This window comes from Neofelis nebulosa, chromosome 6, assembly GCF_028018385.1.
Source record: "Neofelis nebulosa isolate mNeoNeb1 chromosome 6, mNeoNeb1.pri, whole genome shotgun sequence".
Classification (NCBI taxonomy): Eukaryota; Metazoa; Chordata; class Mammalia; order Carnivora; family Felidae; genus Neofelis; species Neofelis nebulosa.
The window spans coordinates 113,945,628-113,964,946 of NC_080787.1; the positions used below are offsets into that span (position 1 = coordinate 113,945,628).

The 19,319-nt window shown below is 36.4% G+C and overlaps 1 protein-coding gene and 1 long non-coding RNA gene across 2 annotated transcripts in view; both read right to left on the reverse strand.

Annotated features, from left to right (window-relative positions):
- The window catches only part of SERINC1 (serine incorporator 1), a 36,316-nt gene extending 28,556 nt beyond the window's left edge, over nt 1–7,760 (reverse strand). Inside the window, exon 1 of the mRNA XM_058735131.1 lies at nt 7,607–7,760. Within this exon, the coding sequence (XP_058591114.1) occupies nt 7,607–7,645 (39 nt within the window). The 5' untranslated portion in view covers nt 7,646–7,760. The remainder of the gene's footprint in view (nt 1–7,606) is intronic.
- A 334-nt stretch (nt 7,761–8,094) lies between these two features.
- LOC131514788 (uncharacterized) overlaps nt 8,095–19,319 on the reverse strand; it is a 117,887-nt gene continuing 106,662 nt past the window's right edge. Inside the window, exons 3-4 of the long non-coding RNA XR_009263272.1 lie at nt 8,803–8,947; nt 8,095–8,538 (exon numbers count right to left, since the gene is read on the reverse strand). This is a non-coding gene — a long non-coding RNA (uncharacterized LOC131514788). The remainder of the gene's footprint in view (nt 8,539–8,802; nt 8,948–19,319) is intronic.

The following is a 19,319-nucleotide window of genomic DNA, read 5'->3' on the forward strand; positions in this document are numbered from 1 at the left end:
ACTTATTATAAAGTGACAATAGTAATCAAGCCAGTATAGTATTGTCAAAAAAAAGGGACAAAGGTACAGACTAGCAAGCACATAAATAGCCTCATATAAATAAAATCAACTAATCTTTGACAAAGGTGCAAAGGCTATTCAATGAAGCAAAATCATCTTTTCAACAAACTGTGCTGTAACAACTGGGCATCCACATGCAAAAAAAAAAAAAAATCAATCTATCAGTCTAGACACACATCTCACAGCATTCCCCAAAATTAACTCAAAATGGGTCGTAAATCTAAATACAAACCATGAAACTATAAAACTCCTATAATATAGGAAAAAATCCAAATGACCATGGGTGTGGTGATGACTTTTTCAGAGAACACCAAAGGCATGATCCACAGAAAAAAAAAAACAGAACTGTTAAGCTGGTCTTCATTAAAATTCAAACAATTCTGCTCAGTAGGTACGCCTGGCTGGCTCAGTCAGTTAAGTATCCGACTTCAGCTCAGATCATGATTTCAAGGTTGTTGAGTTCAAGTCCAGCCATCGGGCTCTCTGCTGTCAGCACTGAGCTCATTTTGGATCCTGTCTCCCTCTCTCTCTGCCCCAAGCCCGCTCATGCTTACTCTCAAAAATAAACGTTAAAAGAAATTTTTTTTTTTTTAATCCTGCTCTGCAAAAGTCGGTGTCAAGAGAATGAAAAAACAGGCCAACTGTGTGAAACTTTGCAAAAGACATACCTGATCTTAAAGGAGTATTATCCAAAACATACAAAGAACTCTTAAAATGCAACAATAAGAAAACAAATGGGTCAACAGACACCTCACCAAATCAGATAATACAAATGGAAAATCAGCATATGCAAAGGTGTTCCACATCACATTTCATATGCATATGGTAAATGCATATTAAAACAAGATACTACTACCTATCTATTAGGAAGGCCAAATCCAGAACACAGATAACACCAAATGCTGATGAGGATATGGATCAATAGTTACTCTCATACACTGCTGGTAGGAATGCAAAATGGTACAACCACTTTGGAGACAGTTTGACAGATTATAAAACGAAACATATGCTTACCATACAATCCAGTTAAATACCAAGAAAAACTCATGTCCACACAAAAACCTGCACATGAATGTTTATAGTAACTTTATTCATAACTGCCCAAACTTGGAACCAACCAGTATGTCCTTCAGTAGGTACTGTGGTACATCTAAATAATGGCATATTATTCAGTGCTGAAAAGGAGTTAAGCCATAAAAAGACAAGGAGAAAACTTAAATAGGTATTACTAAGTGAAAGAAAACAACGTAAAAAGACTACATTTTGTATGATTTCAACTGTACAATACTCTGGAAAAGGAAAACTATGGAGACAGTAAGAACAGTGGTTGGAGTGGGTGGAGGGATGAATAGGCAAAACACAAAGGATTTTTAGGGCAATAAAAATACTCTACATGCTACATTAATGGTAAATACGTGTCATTATACATTTGCCCAAACTCACAGAATGTCCAACACCAAGAGTAAACCATGATGTAAACTATAGATCTCCTAAGGAAATGCAAACTAAAACCATGAGATACCACTACACACACATTACAATGGCCAAAATCAAATAAACTCATAATACCAAGTACTGTCAACTTTTTGTTAGTGGGAATGAAAATTGGTACAGTTATCTTAGAAACCAGTTTGGTGGTTTCTTATTAAGTCAAATGTATGCTTACCATGTTGTTCAGCAATTCCATTGCTAGATATTTTACCTAAGCAAAAAGAACTTAAGAGTCACACAAAAAACCTTAATGGTACCTTTATGAAAATGCTTACAGCTACTTTATCACCAAAATCTGGAAATGCCCTTCAACTGGTACGTGGACAGGTTAAGTTGTGGTACATCCAAGCAATGGAATAGTATGCAAAATTAAAAAGGAACCAATAATACACCACCATGAATAAGTCTCAAATGAATTATACTCAGTTAAAAAAGCCAGACTCAAAACACCCTATGCTGTATATCCTATTCATATGCCTTTCTGGAAAGAACTCTGGAGACAAAACAAAACAAAACAAAACACAACACAACACAAAACAAAACGGGTTTCCAAGAATGGGGATGACAGAATTTTTTAAGGTAGTAACTGTTCTGTAGTTGTTACATAAGTATAGGACTTCTCAAAAATCACAGACCTGTATATTACAAGGTGTGAATTTCATGTAAATTGTATCAACTAAAAAAATGACAGAAAAAAAATGTAGAAGGAAAACAAACACAATAAAACATGAAGGAAACTAGTGTCCTTAAAATACAGAATCCTCTAAATAAGACATTCAAGGATAGAATATGAGAAAAACTTCCCCAAAAGAAATGAGTAGGTATTTTCACACCTGTCACAATGGCTAACATTAACAACTCAGGCAACAACAGATATTGGTGACATTGCGAAGAGGACTTCTTTTGCACTGCTGGTGGGAATGCAAACTGGTGCAGCCACTCTAGAAAACAGTATGGAGATTCCTCAAAAAATTAAAAATAGAACTACCCTACGACCCCAAAATTGCACTACTAGGTATTCATCCAAAGGATACAGGAGAGCTGTTTCGAAGGGGCTCATGCACCCCAATATTTATAGCAGCACTATCAACAATAGCCAAAGTATGGAAAGAGACCAAATGTCCATTGACAGATGAATGGATAAAGATGTGTGTATGTATGTATGTGTATACACATGTGTCTATATACACATACATACATACATACACACCCACACATACACACCCACAATGGAGTATTACTTGGCAATCAAAAAGAAACCTTGCATTTGCAACTACGTGGATGGAACTGGAGGGTATTATGCTAAGCGAAATTAGTCAGAGAAAGACAAAAATAATATGACTTCACTCCTATGAGGACTTTAAAATACAAAACAGATGAATACAAGGGAAGGGAAGCAAAAATAATATAAACACAGGGAGGGGGACAAAACATAAGAGTCTCTTTATATAAATATAGAGAACAAACAGAGGGTTGCTGGAAGGGTTGTGGGAAGGGGGATGGGCTAAATGGGTAAGGGGCATTAAGTTTGTTGCACTATATACTAAGTAACTTGGATGTAAATTAAAAAATAAATAATAAAAAAGAACATATTTACCAGAAGAAAAAAAAGTGATAAAAGATTTAAAGTCAGGGGCGCCTGGGTGGCGCAGTCGGTTAAGCGTCCGACTTCAGCCAGGTCACGATCTCGCGGTCCGTGAGTTCGAGCCCCGCGTCAGGCTCTGGGCTGATGGCTCGGAGCCTGGAGCCTGTTTCCGATTCTGTGTCTCCCTCTCTCTCTGCCCCTCCCCCGTTCATGCTCTGTCTCTCTCTGTCCCAAAAATAAAAAAAAAAAAAAAAAAAAAAAAAAAAAAAAAAAAAAAAAAGATTTAAAGTCAGACATACTTGACCAATTTCAAAGACAAGTAAAAACTGTTCAAATATCCATGCAAAGGAAAAAAGTCAATAGAACATGTGAGATGTGTTGGGAGGCAGTGGATACCAGGAGGTTGTAAGATAAAACAGAATTCACAAAAAACACTATTAAGTTCTGAAGGAAATGGGTGTAATGGGTATACTATTATACTAGTAAACAATGCCTCTCAAATAGGATATTTTTGCATATGAAAGAATTCAGGGATTTCAGCATCCATGAATTCTTCCAAACTCTAGCAAATGATAAAATTTAGTCAATTAGATGACATATCATTAAAAAAAATTTTGGGAAAAGCCATGGTTAAAAAGAAATATTTGAGCTTTGAAATCACTTAAGTGTAGAGCAGTGGTTCTCAAAAGGTAGCAGACATCAGAATCACCTAGACGGCTTATTAACATAGAATGCTGGGCCCTAGTCAGTGTTTCCAATAAATTCCCAGGTGTGCTGATGCTACAGGGTCCAGGGATACACTTTAAGAATGACTTGTTTAGTTCTAAGACTAAATAACTAGGAGAACTATGGTTATAATACATAATGGTCATATTAAAATATAATACAAAAAGATTCTGGTTAAAGATGGCAGATTAAAGGTGAATTTACCCATGCTCCCTTTAGAAATACCAATACAATTCAAAAAATAAAGTGCTTTTAAAAATTTTGTTTTTAATGTCTTATTTATTTTTGAAAGAGAGCATGAGCGAAGGAGGGGCAGAACAAGAGAGGGACAGAGAATCCAAAACAGGCTCCAAGCTCTGAGCTGTCAGCACAGAGCCCGATGAAGAGCTTGAACTCACAAGCCGTGATCATGACCTGAGCTGAAATCAGGCACCCAATTAATTATAACCCATCAAAGGAAAATGTTAAGCAGTAAAATTTGTAGAGGAGAATTCTCAAATAGATCAGGAAATGGTGACATCAGGTAGCCTCCATAAGTGAGGCAGAAGGTAGAGGTAAAAATAGAATTCATTACATGCCTTTTTAAAGAGCAGTTAAAACTCTCAGGTTTCATTCCATTTTTTACTCTGGCCAACCGAAGAGGATAAAGTAGAATTTCTCAAGCCTGGCACTATTGACACTTTGGGCCAAAAAAATTCTGTGGGGGTGGGGAGAGGGGTCCTGTGTAGTGTAAAATGTTTAGCAGTTTCTCTGGCCTTTACTCACTAGATGCACCTCTTACCCCAAAATTGGACACAAAAAAAGTGTCTACAGACACTGCCAAATGCACCTTGGGGTCAAAACTATGCCCAGTTGAAAACCACTGCTACAGAAACATCTCAGAGGAATCTTTTTAGGAAATTCTCCTGATGAAGAAATGTTTATTTAACATTCAGCAACTCCTTTACTTTTATTTTTTCTTTTGTTAAATTCAGGAAAAATTCGATTTAATGCTTTAATTTAGCATGCTACCATTCCTAAAAAAATTTTTTTGTCCATTCATCCATGTGTATATATGCATTGAGAAAAAAGGAATGTTATTGGTGGTGGCATTTTTTTTGTGTGTGACATTTTAACTTTGTACTCTGCTATGCTTGACTATTCATAGTGACTATGAATCATTTCTGCAAAAACAAGTCATTGTACTAAAAAATAAAAATCTAGCTGAGGCTCACAAATAGGCAGGCAGTAATCACTGGCTCTTTCTTCTTAACTACATTAAATTATCTTGGGCAAAAAAATGATAGCTATTGTATATAAGGTCCAGTAATTCAAAAAATCAATTCTAGTCATTAACACCATTGTTGAGATTGGGGTGGAGAAAAGCACTGAAGTAGGCATAAATTTTGCTGGTAATGTAGTTACAGGATTAGGTGGGAGATTCAGATATCTGAGTGCGTAACAGTCACTAATCAAAGACCAGGCATACATGAACCAAGGATTATGATCAATCTAATTCTAGGCCACTTGGCAAAAAGAAACAAACAAACAAAAAAACCCACCTCAAAATAAAATAAAAAAATTAATGCTCCAATCTCTACACAACAGTATTACATGTATTTTTTTTTTGTGCTTTTTTCATAGTTCAGAAATTTTCTATAGCGCTTTTATAAATCAGAAAAAAACTTCACAAAAATTGATCAAGCCTGAAGGACTCATTAAGATTTAATTGTGGTTTAACTTCCAATTTAATGCCTTGAATAGTTTTGAAAATTTGAACAAATTTTAAATTTGTCAAAACCTCTAAGTAAATAAGCATATTGACTGTTAAGACTGTGGGGAAAAAAACACATTTATATATTACAAGGCAAAATCCCCTTCAATTGCTATCAAATTACTCTAAAATTGAACAATTCAGGAATAGAGACAGAAGCACCAGGAAGGAAAGGGGAAAATATGACCAGAATTGCAGACTACAAAATCAATTCCCAGACTGGCCACAATAATCTAGAACACTAAAGATCAACCTTGGCCATCTGGCATATCTGCCACAGATCTAATTACTGGAAGGTAAGAAAACTGCCTCCTTGTTACCACCTTTCCAATATACCTTGTTATTAACAGTAACTACAATGCAGTGTTAATTTTATCAGTTTTCTAGTCAATAAAGGTGAACAATTTAGTTGTAAAAACATTAATAGGAATATAGTATTTCCATATTGCTCACTAAAGTTATTTTCTGATTTAGAACACATAAGTATTAAAAAAACCTTAAGACATAAGTATTAAAAAAACCTTAAGACATTTTTTTTTCCTTCTGTAACTGTAAGTGTCCTTGAGGCAAAAAAGGTTGTTCAAGGTTCTGGAGATGAGAACAAAATGGGAAGTATGAATCCCTCCCTTTAAGTCTTTACTATATACAAAGAATATGCCAACTTGATAAATGGATAAATCTGACTTTACAAATCACAAATCCCCCTCCCCCACCATGAAAGCAATGTTTTAACGTTTATTATTTTGTAAAACATTTATTACACTATACCTCTTCTGTATTAGACAATATACTCAAGTGGATTCTCAGTTTCTTATTGAGATAAAAAATACCTGGTTTCCATACCAAACTATGAGAAGAAATACGTAGAACATAATCAAGAGAATGGCCTGAGTTGAAATAACAATCTCCACGTATTATTTTATTAAAATTTAACTTTTACAGTTTAAGCAGTACATTGATTTCTGAAAAAAAAGCGAGGTATGTACAAGAATAAAAATTCTGACTGATGTATATAATGGGAATCATTTGGGAAGTCAGACAAGCGTTAGAAGTGGAATTTAGAAATCACAGATTAAAGAACTAGGATTTCAACGCAAATATCTCGCCCCAATTCATAAATAATTTATTAATTATAATAATATGCTGTTTACATCTGGGGGTGGTAGTGGAATGATTATCTTAAACTGAAGTTTATTTGCACCACCCAAAACAAGAAATTGTGCCACTATAATGAAAAATGGATTCATTCTAACAATGCTATCTATTTAAAGCGGAACCCACACCTAATTAAACATGAAATTCCAGATTACCCAAGCATGCTTTATGTCAAAAGACACAGGATTTTCAGCACTGAACTGACCAGCTTTTAGAGATACATATGTTATTACTTGAGAAATTTCCTCCTACCATTAAGGTTGAAGATCCAACCACAGAGCTAGGACTAAACAGTATTAGCGTGTCAATACTACCGCCAGGCTGTCCCAAATAGCCGGCACTTAATTGTAGTCGGCCCCACAGAACAAAGAGGCCAACATGCCTCCAGGGATGACAGTGCTGCAGTCTGAGGTCGCTGGGAATGTGACGAAAAGAGATGGGGAACTCCACGGAACAGGCCTAAGACCTTTGTAGAGATGGCCTACGCAGACACACAAACACAAAAACAACAAAAAAGCGCCTGGGAGAATGGGGAGTAGCTTTCACGAAAGACGGGGTGTTGGGGGAAGACTACCAGCTCTCTTCGCTTCTCCCATCGGGGTTATCTTCCCATCTCCACTTCTCTTCTCGGCCACCCGGGTCAGCTCTTTGCAAGACTCAGGGCCCTAAAGCTGAGTTGGATGACCGCGGGAGATAGGGAGAGAATGGGGACGGAAGGCACTCCCCTGTTGGGTGGGGTACCACGTTACCGACGGGCCGCATCCAGCCCAGCTCGGGTTCCCTTCTCTTCCGCATCGTACGCTTAGCACCCCTTAGGCCACTAAAAACCTCCTTACCCAGCTCGCCATGGAGCACAGTCCCAAGACGTTCCCCATTTCCGCAACGTCGCAGGAGCAGAGGAGGGCGACAAAATGGAGACAGTATCTCTCCACCCTCTCAGGCCTTATTTACTATCAGCGAGCCACTTCCGGCGCATAGCCCACCCCGCCCCTTAGCTTTGCGTCACTTCCTTTGAGGCCTGTATTAGGTGGGGCGGGGGAGGGTGTCGGGTTAAGATTGCGCGTGCGCGTGCGCATGCTTGGAACCTGAGGCGTGTTCTGCAGAGCGGAATGTTTTAACACTGAGGGCATAAAGTGCCTGGCTGATGCAGCCGGACTGTAGTTTATTTACCACATTAAGAAAACGTTGTGAGAAAATCTCACCTTTACTTAATATTTATTTGAATTTGAGTTACGTAGAGGCTGAAGTGGTCGTTAATGATTTTGCCCTCGTCCATTAGAGGAATTTCTCACTTCTGGAGGATTGCTTTCTCTTTCTCGATGCTCATCCGTTCATCCACTTATTTCTAGTATTTAACACTTCTGCGTCTTTTCCTCCCCACTTACTTTCTCAGGCATTACTGCAGACCACTGCCTAGGACAAATTTTATTGGGATATTTCTATTCTTTTGGGTACTTAGTTCACTGTAATAACGTGAAGACGATAAGTGTCATATCACTTATCACGCATTTTAATTTCTTGTCCAATTAAGATGTTACAGGAAGCTTTCACATTCAAAAATTTTAATTGCATAAGACATATTGGTTATAAAAACTTAAAGGTAGCATTGATTTTGTTGAATGTTACGAGCTGTTCAGGAGACATTTGGAGCGCTTGATAATTAAGTGATGATGGCCAACTCCAGTGAATGTACAAAAAGTTCTAGTTCTTTTTATAGTGATTGGTCCCTGAAGATATTCTGGGAGAACAGTTTGGCCACAGAAATAACCTAAAATAGAAATAGTCATTGTCATTAATAATAAGACTCTTAAAAAATTTACAAAAATTAGATGTGTGAAGGTCAGGTAACACTTAGGAATCTGGAAGAACTGTGACCATTAACTGATAGGTAGCAAAAAGGAAGAAATGGAATTGGCTAAAAGTTTAGTTTGGACATGTTGAACTTGAAGTCTCAGAAATGTTACCTCTCAGCACTTGAAAATGAAGCTTCAAAACCAAGAGTTAATGAGATGCAAAATTCAAAGTAACTTACATTGCTGTTATAGTTGAAGATGTCAGCCAATAAACAAGAAATCAGTTCCAGAGATAAAGCATGTAGTTGGGATCAAAGAATTGCAATGCAGGCTACACAGATTTAAATAGAATCCCAAAGAGTGTTGAGATTTCAGGAGGTTGACCTAGGATTTTCATGGGAAAAAAAAAAAAAAAAGGAAGATTGGGTAAATTGTTTCAAAAAGAAGAGTTCATTGGTGCTAGTAAGTAAGGCTAGATTTGCACCTCATTGGTTGGTCAGGTGAAGTGGTCACTAGACCAAGGTTCACTTTTATTAGTCTTTTCAAAAGGGACATTCTCTGGATCTTCTGCTTGCTGACTTCTTGAATGTTGACAGTTTGGCCCAGTTCAAGGTTTCAGGAAACAGGATGTGAAAGACAGTTCCTCTGAAATGGCTGCTCTGGCTCCATTTTAAAATGGTTCCACTTAAGTCATTTTAAGAAAGAGAGAGGATTGAGGTAGATATCCAAAGAGAAATGTTGCAGATTTATGAGTCCTTAATATGGATTCAAAAAATTTAACCCTGGAAAAATTATCAACTGGGGAAAAGCTATTTAGTTTTTAACTTCTCACTTTGATTGTTAATGTCATTTACATACCCCTCCTTCCAAGTTCTGCATTTTAAATTCTGCTTTCAGTGTAAGTTGTGAAAATATCTTTTATAAGGTCCTTGACTTCTCAGAATCTTAGAATCCTTGTTAGTAATATATCAACCTTAAAGAGTTGAGAAGATTAAATAATAACACATGGTCTTATAAATGATAGCACCATGTAAGCCTACTGTAGATAATCAATACAAGCTAGTTTACCCCCAAAATAAATTATCTTAAGGAATAATAACACATGGTCTTATAAATGATAGCACCATGTAAGCCTATTGTAGATAATCAATACAAGCTAGTTTGCCCCCCAAACTAGATTGTCTTAAGGATGAATAAAATTTGTGCATAGCTTACATTGTACAATGCAAGGAGTGAAAAGGTCTGTGAAAAATATTTTATGATTTTAATCCTAAAATAATTAAATTCTAAATGTAAACATGTTTAAATATTTCAACCTATGTTTTGTAAGAATAAACCAGGAATAGATTAGAACAAAATAGCCTATAGGGGTCAGTATAAACTTAGAATTAGAAGAGACTCTATTCTGATTAAAGAAATGCTTTTGTCACTGAAGACAGATTTTGACTTTTTTTTTTAAATTAAAAACCAAGGAATAATAAAGGTATAAAGGCTCTCCTAAATTGTTACCTTAATATTAAAATAGCCTGTGAACAATTTTCTTTCTACACAGATTTTTTCCCCCAAAAGTAAGCCAGTAATTCCCATGACAACCAGATATGTCTACACCAGTGGAGTAGATGAATACAAAGGTATAATATTTATTTCAGGCAGAACATACACAAATTTAGAGGAAAAAAAGCAAATATTCATCATGCAAATAATGAAGTGGGTAGAGAAATCAAATATTTCTAGTGTTTAGTATACCATTTTACAATTATGTAGAGTGACTACTTGAAGAGATGCTAATGGCATTTCTAAAACATTTTGCATCTCAGGGGCAATTAGCTAAAATATGTTAAGGATTTATTGACCTCTCATAAGAGTTGATAAAATATAATATCATACGTTGAAGAACTATTAAAATCAAGCATTCATTCACCAAAAAATGTTATTATGCTGTAGAAAGGAGAAACCATTTCTATTTAGGCATTTATCAGATTTTTGAATTCTTATTAAATATGTTAAGGCAATGTCTAACACTTTCCAACAGAAATATAATATATGCCACATTTATAATTTAAAATTTTCTAGTAGCCACATTAAAAAGAAAAAGAGGCAGATAAAATTAATTTTAACAATACTTTAACATTTAATTTAACCCAATATCATTCCAACATAACATTAATGTACAAATTAATGAGATGCTTTACATTATTTTTCATGTTAAATTTTCTAAATCTGGTTTATATTATACATTTACAGCACATCTCAATTCAGACTAGCCACATTACAAGAGCTTGAGAGCCCCCAAATTGGACAATGCATATCTAAATGTTGAAGGAGAAGGGGCACCTGTGTGGCTCAGTCGGTTAAGCATCCAACTTCGGCTCAGGTCATGGTCTCATGGTCCATGAATTTGAGCCCCACATTGGGCTCTGTGCTGTTAGCTCAGAGCCTGGAGCCTGCTTCAGATTCTGGGTCTCCCTCTCTCTCTACCCCTCCCCTGCCTGTGCTCTGTCTCTCTCTCTCAATCTCTCAAAAATAAATAAACATTAAAAAAATTAAAGTAGTTTTTAAAATAAATAAATAAATAAATAAATAAATAAATAAATAAATAAATAAATGTTAAGGGAGAAAACTGAAGCAATTATCCAGATGACCCAGTACAAGCAAAACTAACACACACACTTTTCTTTGTGTAAATTATTTAGATATTTCACGATAAAGTGGTTTTAAGCCTGTGCATTTACTTCAGGCATTAAATTGGTTTCATCTAATTTATTTTGTATAAAAATTAAATCTGAGAGAATTGTAAGAAAGATAAATGTTAAGGTCTTATAATTATATAGGCTATTATATTATTTTTTAAAATTTAATTTATTTTTTAAGTAGACTCCACAGCATGGAGCCCAACATGGAACTTGAACTCATGGCCCTGAGATAGAGACCCAAGCTGAGATCAAGAGTCAGACATTTAACTGACTGAGCCATCCATACTGCTATTTTACATTTTTAAACTTAGCCAGATATGATTTTCAAGTATTCCAAATAGCCCATAATTCCATTTTAGCCAATTTATCCTGATGTTTTAATTCACTTGAGCTTCTATGGCTTTAGCTTTCTCCCCTCTAGAATTAGTTGTAACAACAGAGTGCTCCCTGGAGGCTTTTGACATTTTAAGCAGCCTGAACTCTAGTGACCCCAGACAGGCTTGTGGACTCTCACCCAGTTGTCTACACCTCATTTTACTTCCTGTTGTCGGCCAATGAAAGACAAAACTGCAAGCTCCACAATAAAATGTGTTTCATTTATTTGGTATCTTAGGGATTGCAACTGGGAGACAGAGTTCAGCAAAATTGAAAGTGTAATCTGGAGAGACAAAGGAGGTTAGAGTTTTTAAAGAGGAAAGAGGGAATTTACATAAATTGCTTTGAATGAAATGTAATTGTTTCTAGTATTGCTACAGTTATACTACCATTAGTTACAGTTACTACTATATATGATTGCTTCCTAGGGTTAATGTTAGGCCGAAAGTCCTTTTATGTTCATTCTAACATGCAGCAGATTTCTTGACTTTTAGTTGAGTTCAGCAACAATTCAGAGTATTTGAGACAGGAGACATGCATAAGCCCCATTTCCTCAGTGTCCTCCTGGTTCCATTTTAAACAACCCTCTTAGCAATGCTTACTCCATTTTATTCTCTCTGTTATCACTGTATTCTCCATTACCTCATATAATACTCCTGCAAATTCTAACGTAAAGTGAATCTTTTTATTCTTTCTGCGGAGTGATTAAGAACTTTGGGTAATTTTCCTCCTCAGTTCTCACTCTGCTGAAGATTTGCTTTAATTTAATTTAATTTAATTTAATTTAATAATTTAATTTAATTTAATTCTAAAAAAAATTAGAACAAAAGTGTGGACATACTTCCATACTTTTCCTATCAAGTTTTACTCAACCCAGTAATACCTGGTAGGATCTTAATTTTTTCATAAAACATCCTAATATTTCCTAGTATTAAAGTATTTGTATCTGGAACCCATTCTACATTATGTGCAAAAATCCTAGGTTTAGCTGCTTGGTAGCATCCAGCTATGTCATTTATTGCATTATTTTCCCCAACTTTTAATCAGAGTCTTGATATAGCTTGTCCTGGCTTCCACTAATTCGACCATATTGCTAATAAATCTGTCCTATTTCAGAAACAATCTTATCTTCCTTAAAGATTTAGTGTCAGAGGAAGCTACCTGCATGAACTATCGTCCATTGACATCTCCATTGACAACGGAATTTCTTGCCTCAGTTGGCCCAATTTACTTATATTGTATAGCAGAGTCCAGTCTTTCTGGGAATCATCCAGTTTTTTAAATCCTCTCAAGGGCTGTAGGGTTGAGAATAGAGCTCTCTCCACTTAGTTTCTATGCGATGGAAAAAGACCTTTCTAGCACCATTAATATAAATGCCATGCACATTTCCCCTTCCAGCAATACTCATCTAGCAGTTTAGATGCTATAGAAGGGCACTCTTTAGTTAAATTTCGTGGTATGCTTTGATTCAGGCATGGTTAGACAGCACCACACTTCAGCAATCCCAAATGTTAGTCTTTAGTAAGACTAACATGTATGTGGGAATTATGCTTTAAAAAGTAGCTCTCACATACAAATAGAGTCCAAAAGATGGACTTTTCCCATTAGATCTCTATACAGAAATAACCTTTGATTAAATAGAAGTACAGAGAAGTATTTAGAAACATGCTAGAATCTGGAGTAAGGATGCCTGTGCTTAACTGCTACGTCCACCTCAAATTAGCTGTGTAATCTTAAGTAAGTTTCGTTTTTTTGTGCTTCCGATTCCTCAACTTTAAGATGGGAAAGTAACAGTACCTTCTTCCTAATTTTGCAATGAGGATTAAATGAAAACAGGTGAGTACACAGAATAGTGTTAGGCCCATGGTTAAGTGCTCGGTAAATATTAGCTACTACTTCTAGATAACAGGGATTTTTCTTCTCTTTTGTCTTTGTTTTCATTAATACCTCTCCATAGTTTCTTGGGACACCTAGTGGTTCAGTCAGTTAAGGATCCCATTCTTGGTTTTGGCTCAGGTCTCATGAGTTCAAGCCCAATCTCAGGCTCTGTACTGTCAGCACAGAACCCACTTGGGATTCTCTATCTCTCTCTCTCTCTGTCCCTCCCCCACTTGTGCTTTCTCTGTCTCTCTCAAAATAAATAAATAAACTTAAAAAAACACCTCCCTATAGTTTCTTAATCTTTGAAACCCAGTGTCTAGCTCTCAAATGTTTCCATCTAATTTTCTCCTCAATAAAACAGAATAGTGTAAAGGCTTCCAGCCCCAGTAACTAAATAACTATAAGAAAAAAACAGACTGTTTTAATAATTCCTGTTAACTGTTAACCATAGAAATAAAACTTCCAGTTATTTTGTCAGCCAAAGATGGGTTTATTCAGGAATAGCAGAGAATTACAATCCAGGACAAGCAAGATACAGCAAAACCATAGGCAAGTATGGAAAACAAAGGAGAGAAATGCTCTTTTATAGAGGAAAGGCGGGAGTTGGGAGGCACTGTTATAAACTAAAAGTCTATTAGAGTGAACTGGGAGTTTGAGCATAATGGCTTCTCATGGGCTGGGCTGGGCTGCTGCCAGAGGTAGGAGAATGTTCCTTCTTCTGTCTGGCACAGTCACGTAGTATGGACTCGTAAGGTCCTTCTCTTCCTGTTGGGTGTGTTATTGAGAACTGGTGCTGGGTGTAAGAGCTCCCCCTGCTGGCCTCCCAACTTCATTCTAAATGAGATGGGGCTTTTTAAATTATTAATTTTCACATAATTTATTAAAGTACAACTCCTATGCATTGTTTTCTTAAGAGAATATTTGTTTCTTTTTCAAATCTTACCAAATACCCATCTCAAGAGGAGGTAAGAATGGAGGTATTTAGAACATATCCTGGAGGCAGAGCAGTTCTAGGATTGGTTGATATAAGCTTTTAAGCATGGTAATTTTGAGAGAAAGGAAGGGAAATTCTCTGCACCCTCCTCATGCCCCATCAAACATCTCTTTTCCATATGGAGGAAAGCATTTCCCAGAAGCCCTCCCCACCTGCCATTAGACTCTTCTTCAGCCTCAAGATCAGAATTGTGTTATATGTCTTTGCTTAAAACAATTTTTGGGAAAGGGAATGGAGATACCATAATAAATTTACTCATCAGTGTTTTCACATGGAATCCTGAAGAGCATAGCCTTGGATCAAACATGAGCAAAATTAAAGTTCTGTTACCATGTTACCTCAAGTCTAAAAGCTGCTTCTTTCAGAGAGAACCCAAATAGATAGAATCATGAATGAAAGAGGAGAGATCACAACCAACACCACAGAACTACAAACAATTATCAGAGAGTACTATGAGAAATTATATTCCAACAAACTGGACAACCTGGAGGAAATGGACAAATTTAGACACCCATATACTACCAAAGCTCAAATGGGAAGAAACAGATAATTTGGATACAGCCATAATCAGTGAAGAAATTGAATCAGTTATCAAAAATCTCCCAACAAATAAGAGTCCTGGGCCAAATTGCTTACCAGGAGAATTCTACCAGACATTTAAAGCAGAGTTAATACCTATCCTTCAAAAAATAGAAACAGAAGGAAAGCTTCCAGACTCATTCTGTAAAGCCAGTATTATCCTGATTTCCCAAACCACTTAGAGACCCCACTAAAAAGAATTATAGGCCAATACCCTGATGAACATGGATGTGAAATTCTCAACAAGTTACTAGCAAATCAAATTCAACAATAAATTAAAAGAATCATTCACCATGATCAAGTGAGATTCATTCTTGGGCTGCAGGGCTGGTTCAATATTTGCAAATCAATCAATGTGATACATCACATTAATAGAAGAAAGGATAAGAACCACATGATCCTGTCAATAGATGCAGAAAAAGCATTTGACAAAATACAGCATCATTTCTTAATAAAAACCCTCCAGAAAGTTGAGATAGAAGGAACATACCTTAACATCATAAAAACCATATATGAAAAGCCCACAGCTAATATCATCCTCAATGGGGAAAAACTGAGAGCTTTCCCCTTGAGATCAGGAACACGACAGGGATGTCCACTCTCACCACTGTTGTTTAACATAGTGTTGGAAGCCCTAGCCTTAGGAATCAGACAACATAATGAAATAAAAGGCATCCAAATTGACAAAGAAGTCAACCTTTCGCTTTTTACAGATGACATGATACTCTACATAAAAAACCCAAAGACTCCACCAAAAAGCTGCTAGAACTGATACATGAATTCAGCAAAGTTGGAGGATACAAAATTAATGTGCAGAAATTGGTTGTATTTCTATACACCAATAAAGAAGCAACAGAAAGAGAAATCAAGAAATCGATCCCATTTACAATTGCACCAAGAACCATAAAATACCTAAGAATAAACCTAACCAAAGATATAAAAGGTAAGTATGCTGAAAACTATAGAAGCTTATGAAGGAAATTGAATAAGACACAAAGAAATAGAAAAACACCCCATACTCAATTAATTTTATTAATTTTTTTTCTTCCTCTAAAATAACAAAAAAAGAACAGGAAGAAATGACAGCCAGGTCCTTGACTGGCCAATGACAGGTCAAATGACAGATAGATATAAGCAAGGTGTCTGAACTAAAATTTAAAACCATGAATACTAGGTGGGGTTGAAAAAAGCATAGATTCCTTTCTGCAGAGATAAAAGAAGTTAAATCTAGTCAGAACAAAATTAAAAATGCTATAACCAAGATGCAGTCTCAAATGGATGCCACAATGGCAAGCCTGGACAAAGCAGAGCAGCGAATCATCTATATAGAAGGCAAAATTATGAAGAATAATGAAGCAGAAAAAAAGAAGGAAACAAAGGCAAAAGATACAAGACTTAGAGAACTTAGTGACTTATTAAGGAGGAATAACATCTGAATAAGAGGAGTCCCAGAAGATGAAGACAGAGAAACATGGACAGAAGGTTTAGATGAGCTAATTACAGCAGAAAACTTTCCTAATCTGAGGAAGGGCATAGACATCAAAATCCAAGAAGCACAGCCTACTCCCATCAGATTCAACAAAAACTGACCATCCCCATGGTGTATCATAGTCAAATTAACAAAATACACAGACAAGGAAAGAATTATGAAATAAGCAAGGGAAAAAAAGTCCTTAACCAATAAGGGAACACAGATCAGGGTCGCAGCAGACCTATCCACAGAAACTTAGCAGGCCAGAAAGGATTAGCAGCATACATTCAACTTACTGAATAAGACAAATATGCAGCCAAGAATTCTTTATCTGGAAAAACTGTCATTCAAAATAGAAGGAAAGATAAACAGTTTCCCAGAGAAACAAAAACTAAAGGAGTTCATGATCACTAAGCTATCCATGAGTGGAGAAAAGATGATACAAACCAAAAAAGAACAAAAGCAAAAAAGACTAGAAAGGACCAGAGAACATCACCAGAAACACCAACTCTACAGGCAACACAATGGCACTAAAAACATACCTTTCAATACTCTAAATGTCAACGGACTAAACACTCCAACCAAAAGACATAGGGTATTAGAATGGATAAGAAAATGAGACCATATATTTGCTGCTTACAAGAGGCTCATTTTAGACCTAAAGACACCTCAGATGAAAGTAAGGGGAGGTAGAACAATCTATCATGCTAATGGTCATCAAAAGAAAGCTGCAGTAGCCATACTTATATCACACAAAACAGATTTTAAAATAAAAACTGTAACAAGAGATGAAGAAGGGCATTATATCATAATTAAGGGATCTATCCACCAAGAAGATCTAACAATTGCAATACTTATGCACCCAACGTGAACAACCAAATATATAATTCAATTAACCACAAACATAAAGTAAGTCATTCATAACAATACCATAATAGTAGGGGACTTCAACACCCTAGTTACAGCAATGGACAGATAATCTAAGCAGAGAATCAACAAGGAAACAATGGTTTTAATAAAACACTGGACTGGATGGAGTTAACAGATATATTCAGAACATTTCATCCTGAAGCAGCAGAATGAACATTCTTCTCGAGTGCACATGGAACATTCTCCAGGATATATCACACACTGGGACACAAATCAGCCCTCAACAAGTACAAAAAGATCGAGATCATGCCGTGCATATATTCAGACCACAACACTATGAAACTTGAAATGAAGCACAAGAAAAACTTTGGAAAGACAACAAATACTCGGAGACGAAAGAACATCCTACTAAAGAATGAATAGGTTAACCAAGAAGTTAGAGGAAATTAATAAGTCATGGAAGCCAATGAAAATGACAACAACACAGTCCAAAACCATCTTTTTAAAGACACTTTTCCAAAGAGGACATCCAGATGGCTAACAGACATATGAAAAGATGCTCAACATCATTCATCATCAGGGAAACACGAATAAAAACCACAATGAGATACCACCTCACACTGGTCAGAGTGGCTAAAATTAACAACTCAGACAACAACAGATGTTGGTGAGGATGCAGAGAAAGAGGAACAGTTTTGCACTGCTGGTGGGAATGCAAACTGGTGCAGCCACTCTGGAAAACAGCATGAGGTTCCTCAAATATTAAAAATAGAACTACCCTACAACCCAGCAATTGTACCACTAGGTATTCATCCAAAGGATACAGGAGTGCTGTTTCAAATGGGCTCATGCACCCCAATGTTTATAGCAGCATTATTGACAGTAGCCAAAATATGGAAGGACCCCAAATGTCCATCAACTGATGATTGGATAAAGATGATGTGGTATGTACATACAATGGAATGTTACTCGGGGATCAAAAGCATGAAATCTTGCCATTTGCAACAATATGGATGGGACTAGAGTGTATTATGCTAAGCAAAATAAGGCAGTCAGAAAAAGATACAAAATAGATGGACATAAAGGAAGGGAAGCAAAAATAATATAAAAACGGGGAGAGAGACAAACCATAAAAGACTCTTAAATACAGAGAACAAACTGAGGGTTGCTGGAGGGGTGTTGGGTGGGAGGGTGGGCTAAATGGGCAAGGGGCATTAAGGAGGACACTTTTGGGGATGAGCACTGGGTGTTTTTCTTCTGCTGCCACAGCTTCCTATCTTCATATATGAACTTATTTTCATATAGATAACCTACCTCTGCTTTTCATACCCAAACTAGATCCAAAGAAACATTGTAACCATTGTCTAATATTGGTTTTCACCATTGCAAATAAGGAACTTAGTTTTTCACATCAAAGTGTGCCCTCTCCCAATGTGAAGTGGATTTTTCTGGTTCTTTTGGCAATCTACAGCCAAGGCATCCTCTCTTTGCTTCTTCTTGAATGTACTCCCCAACTCTTCTCTATTAATTTTTGTCAGTCTTTTCTCCAGTTTCACCTAGGATTTAGCTGTTCCCTGATTTTGCTTTGAAAATGGGATTGTATCTTGTTTTTCTTTCTCCTCATTCTATTTGGATGACTTCCAGGAATACAATAAGCAAAATGCCAACTTCTACTTCCATCTTGGAACTGGAAGTCCATTGTTGTGACTTGCATTTTATTTTATGCTTAAGTCACTCCACACTGGTTGGAGTTTACCCAACATGCCATGAACTTTATCTTTTTGTCTTTTCTCCTACATGTATTTCCACCTGAAATATTCCCAGCACCATTTCTCGTAAATGCTTTTATCTAGCCAATTTATCAGCTAAAACTTAGGTGCAGCTCCTGCAAGA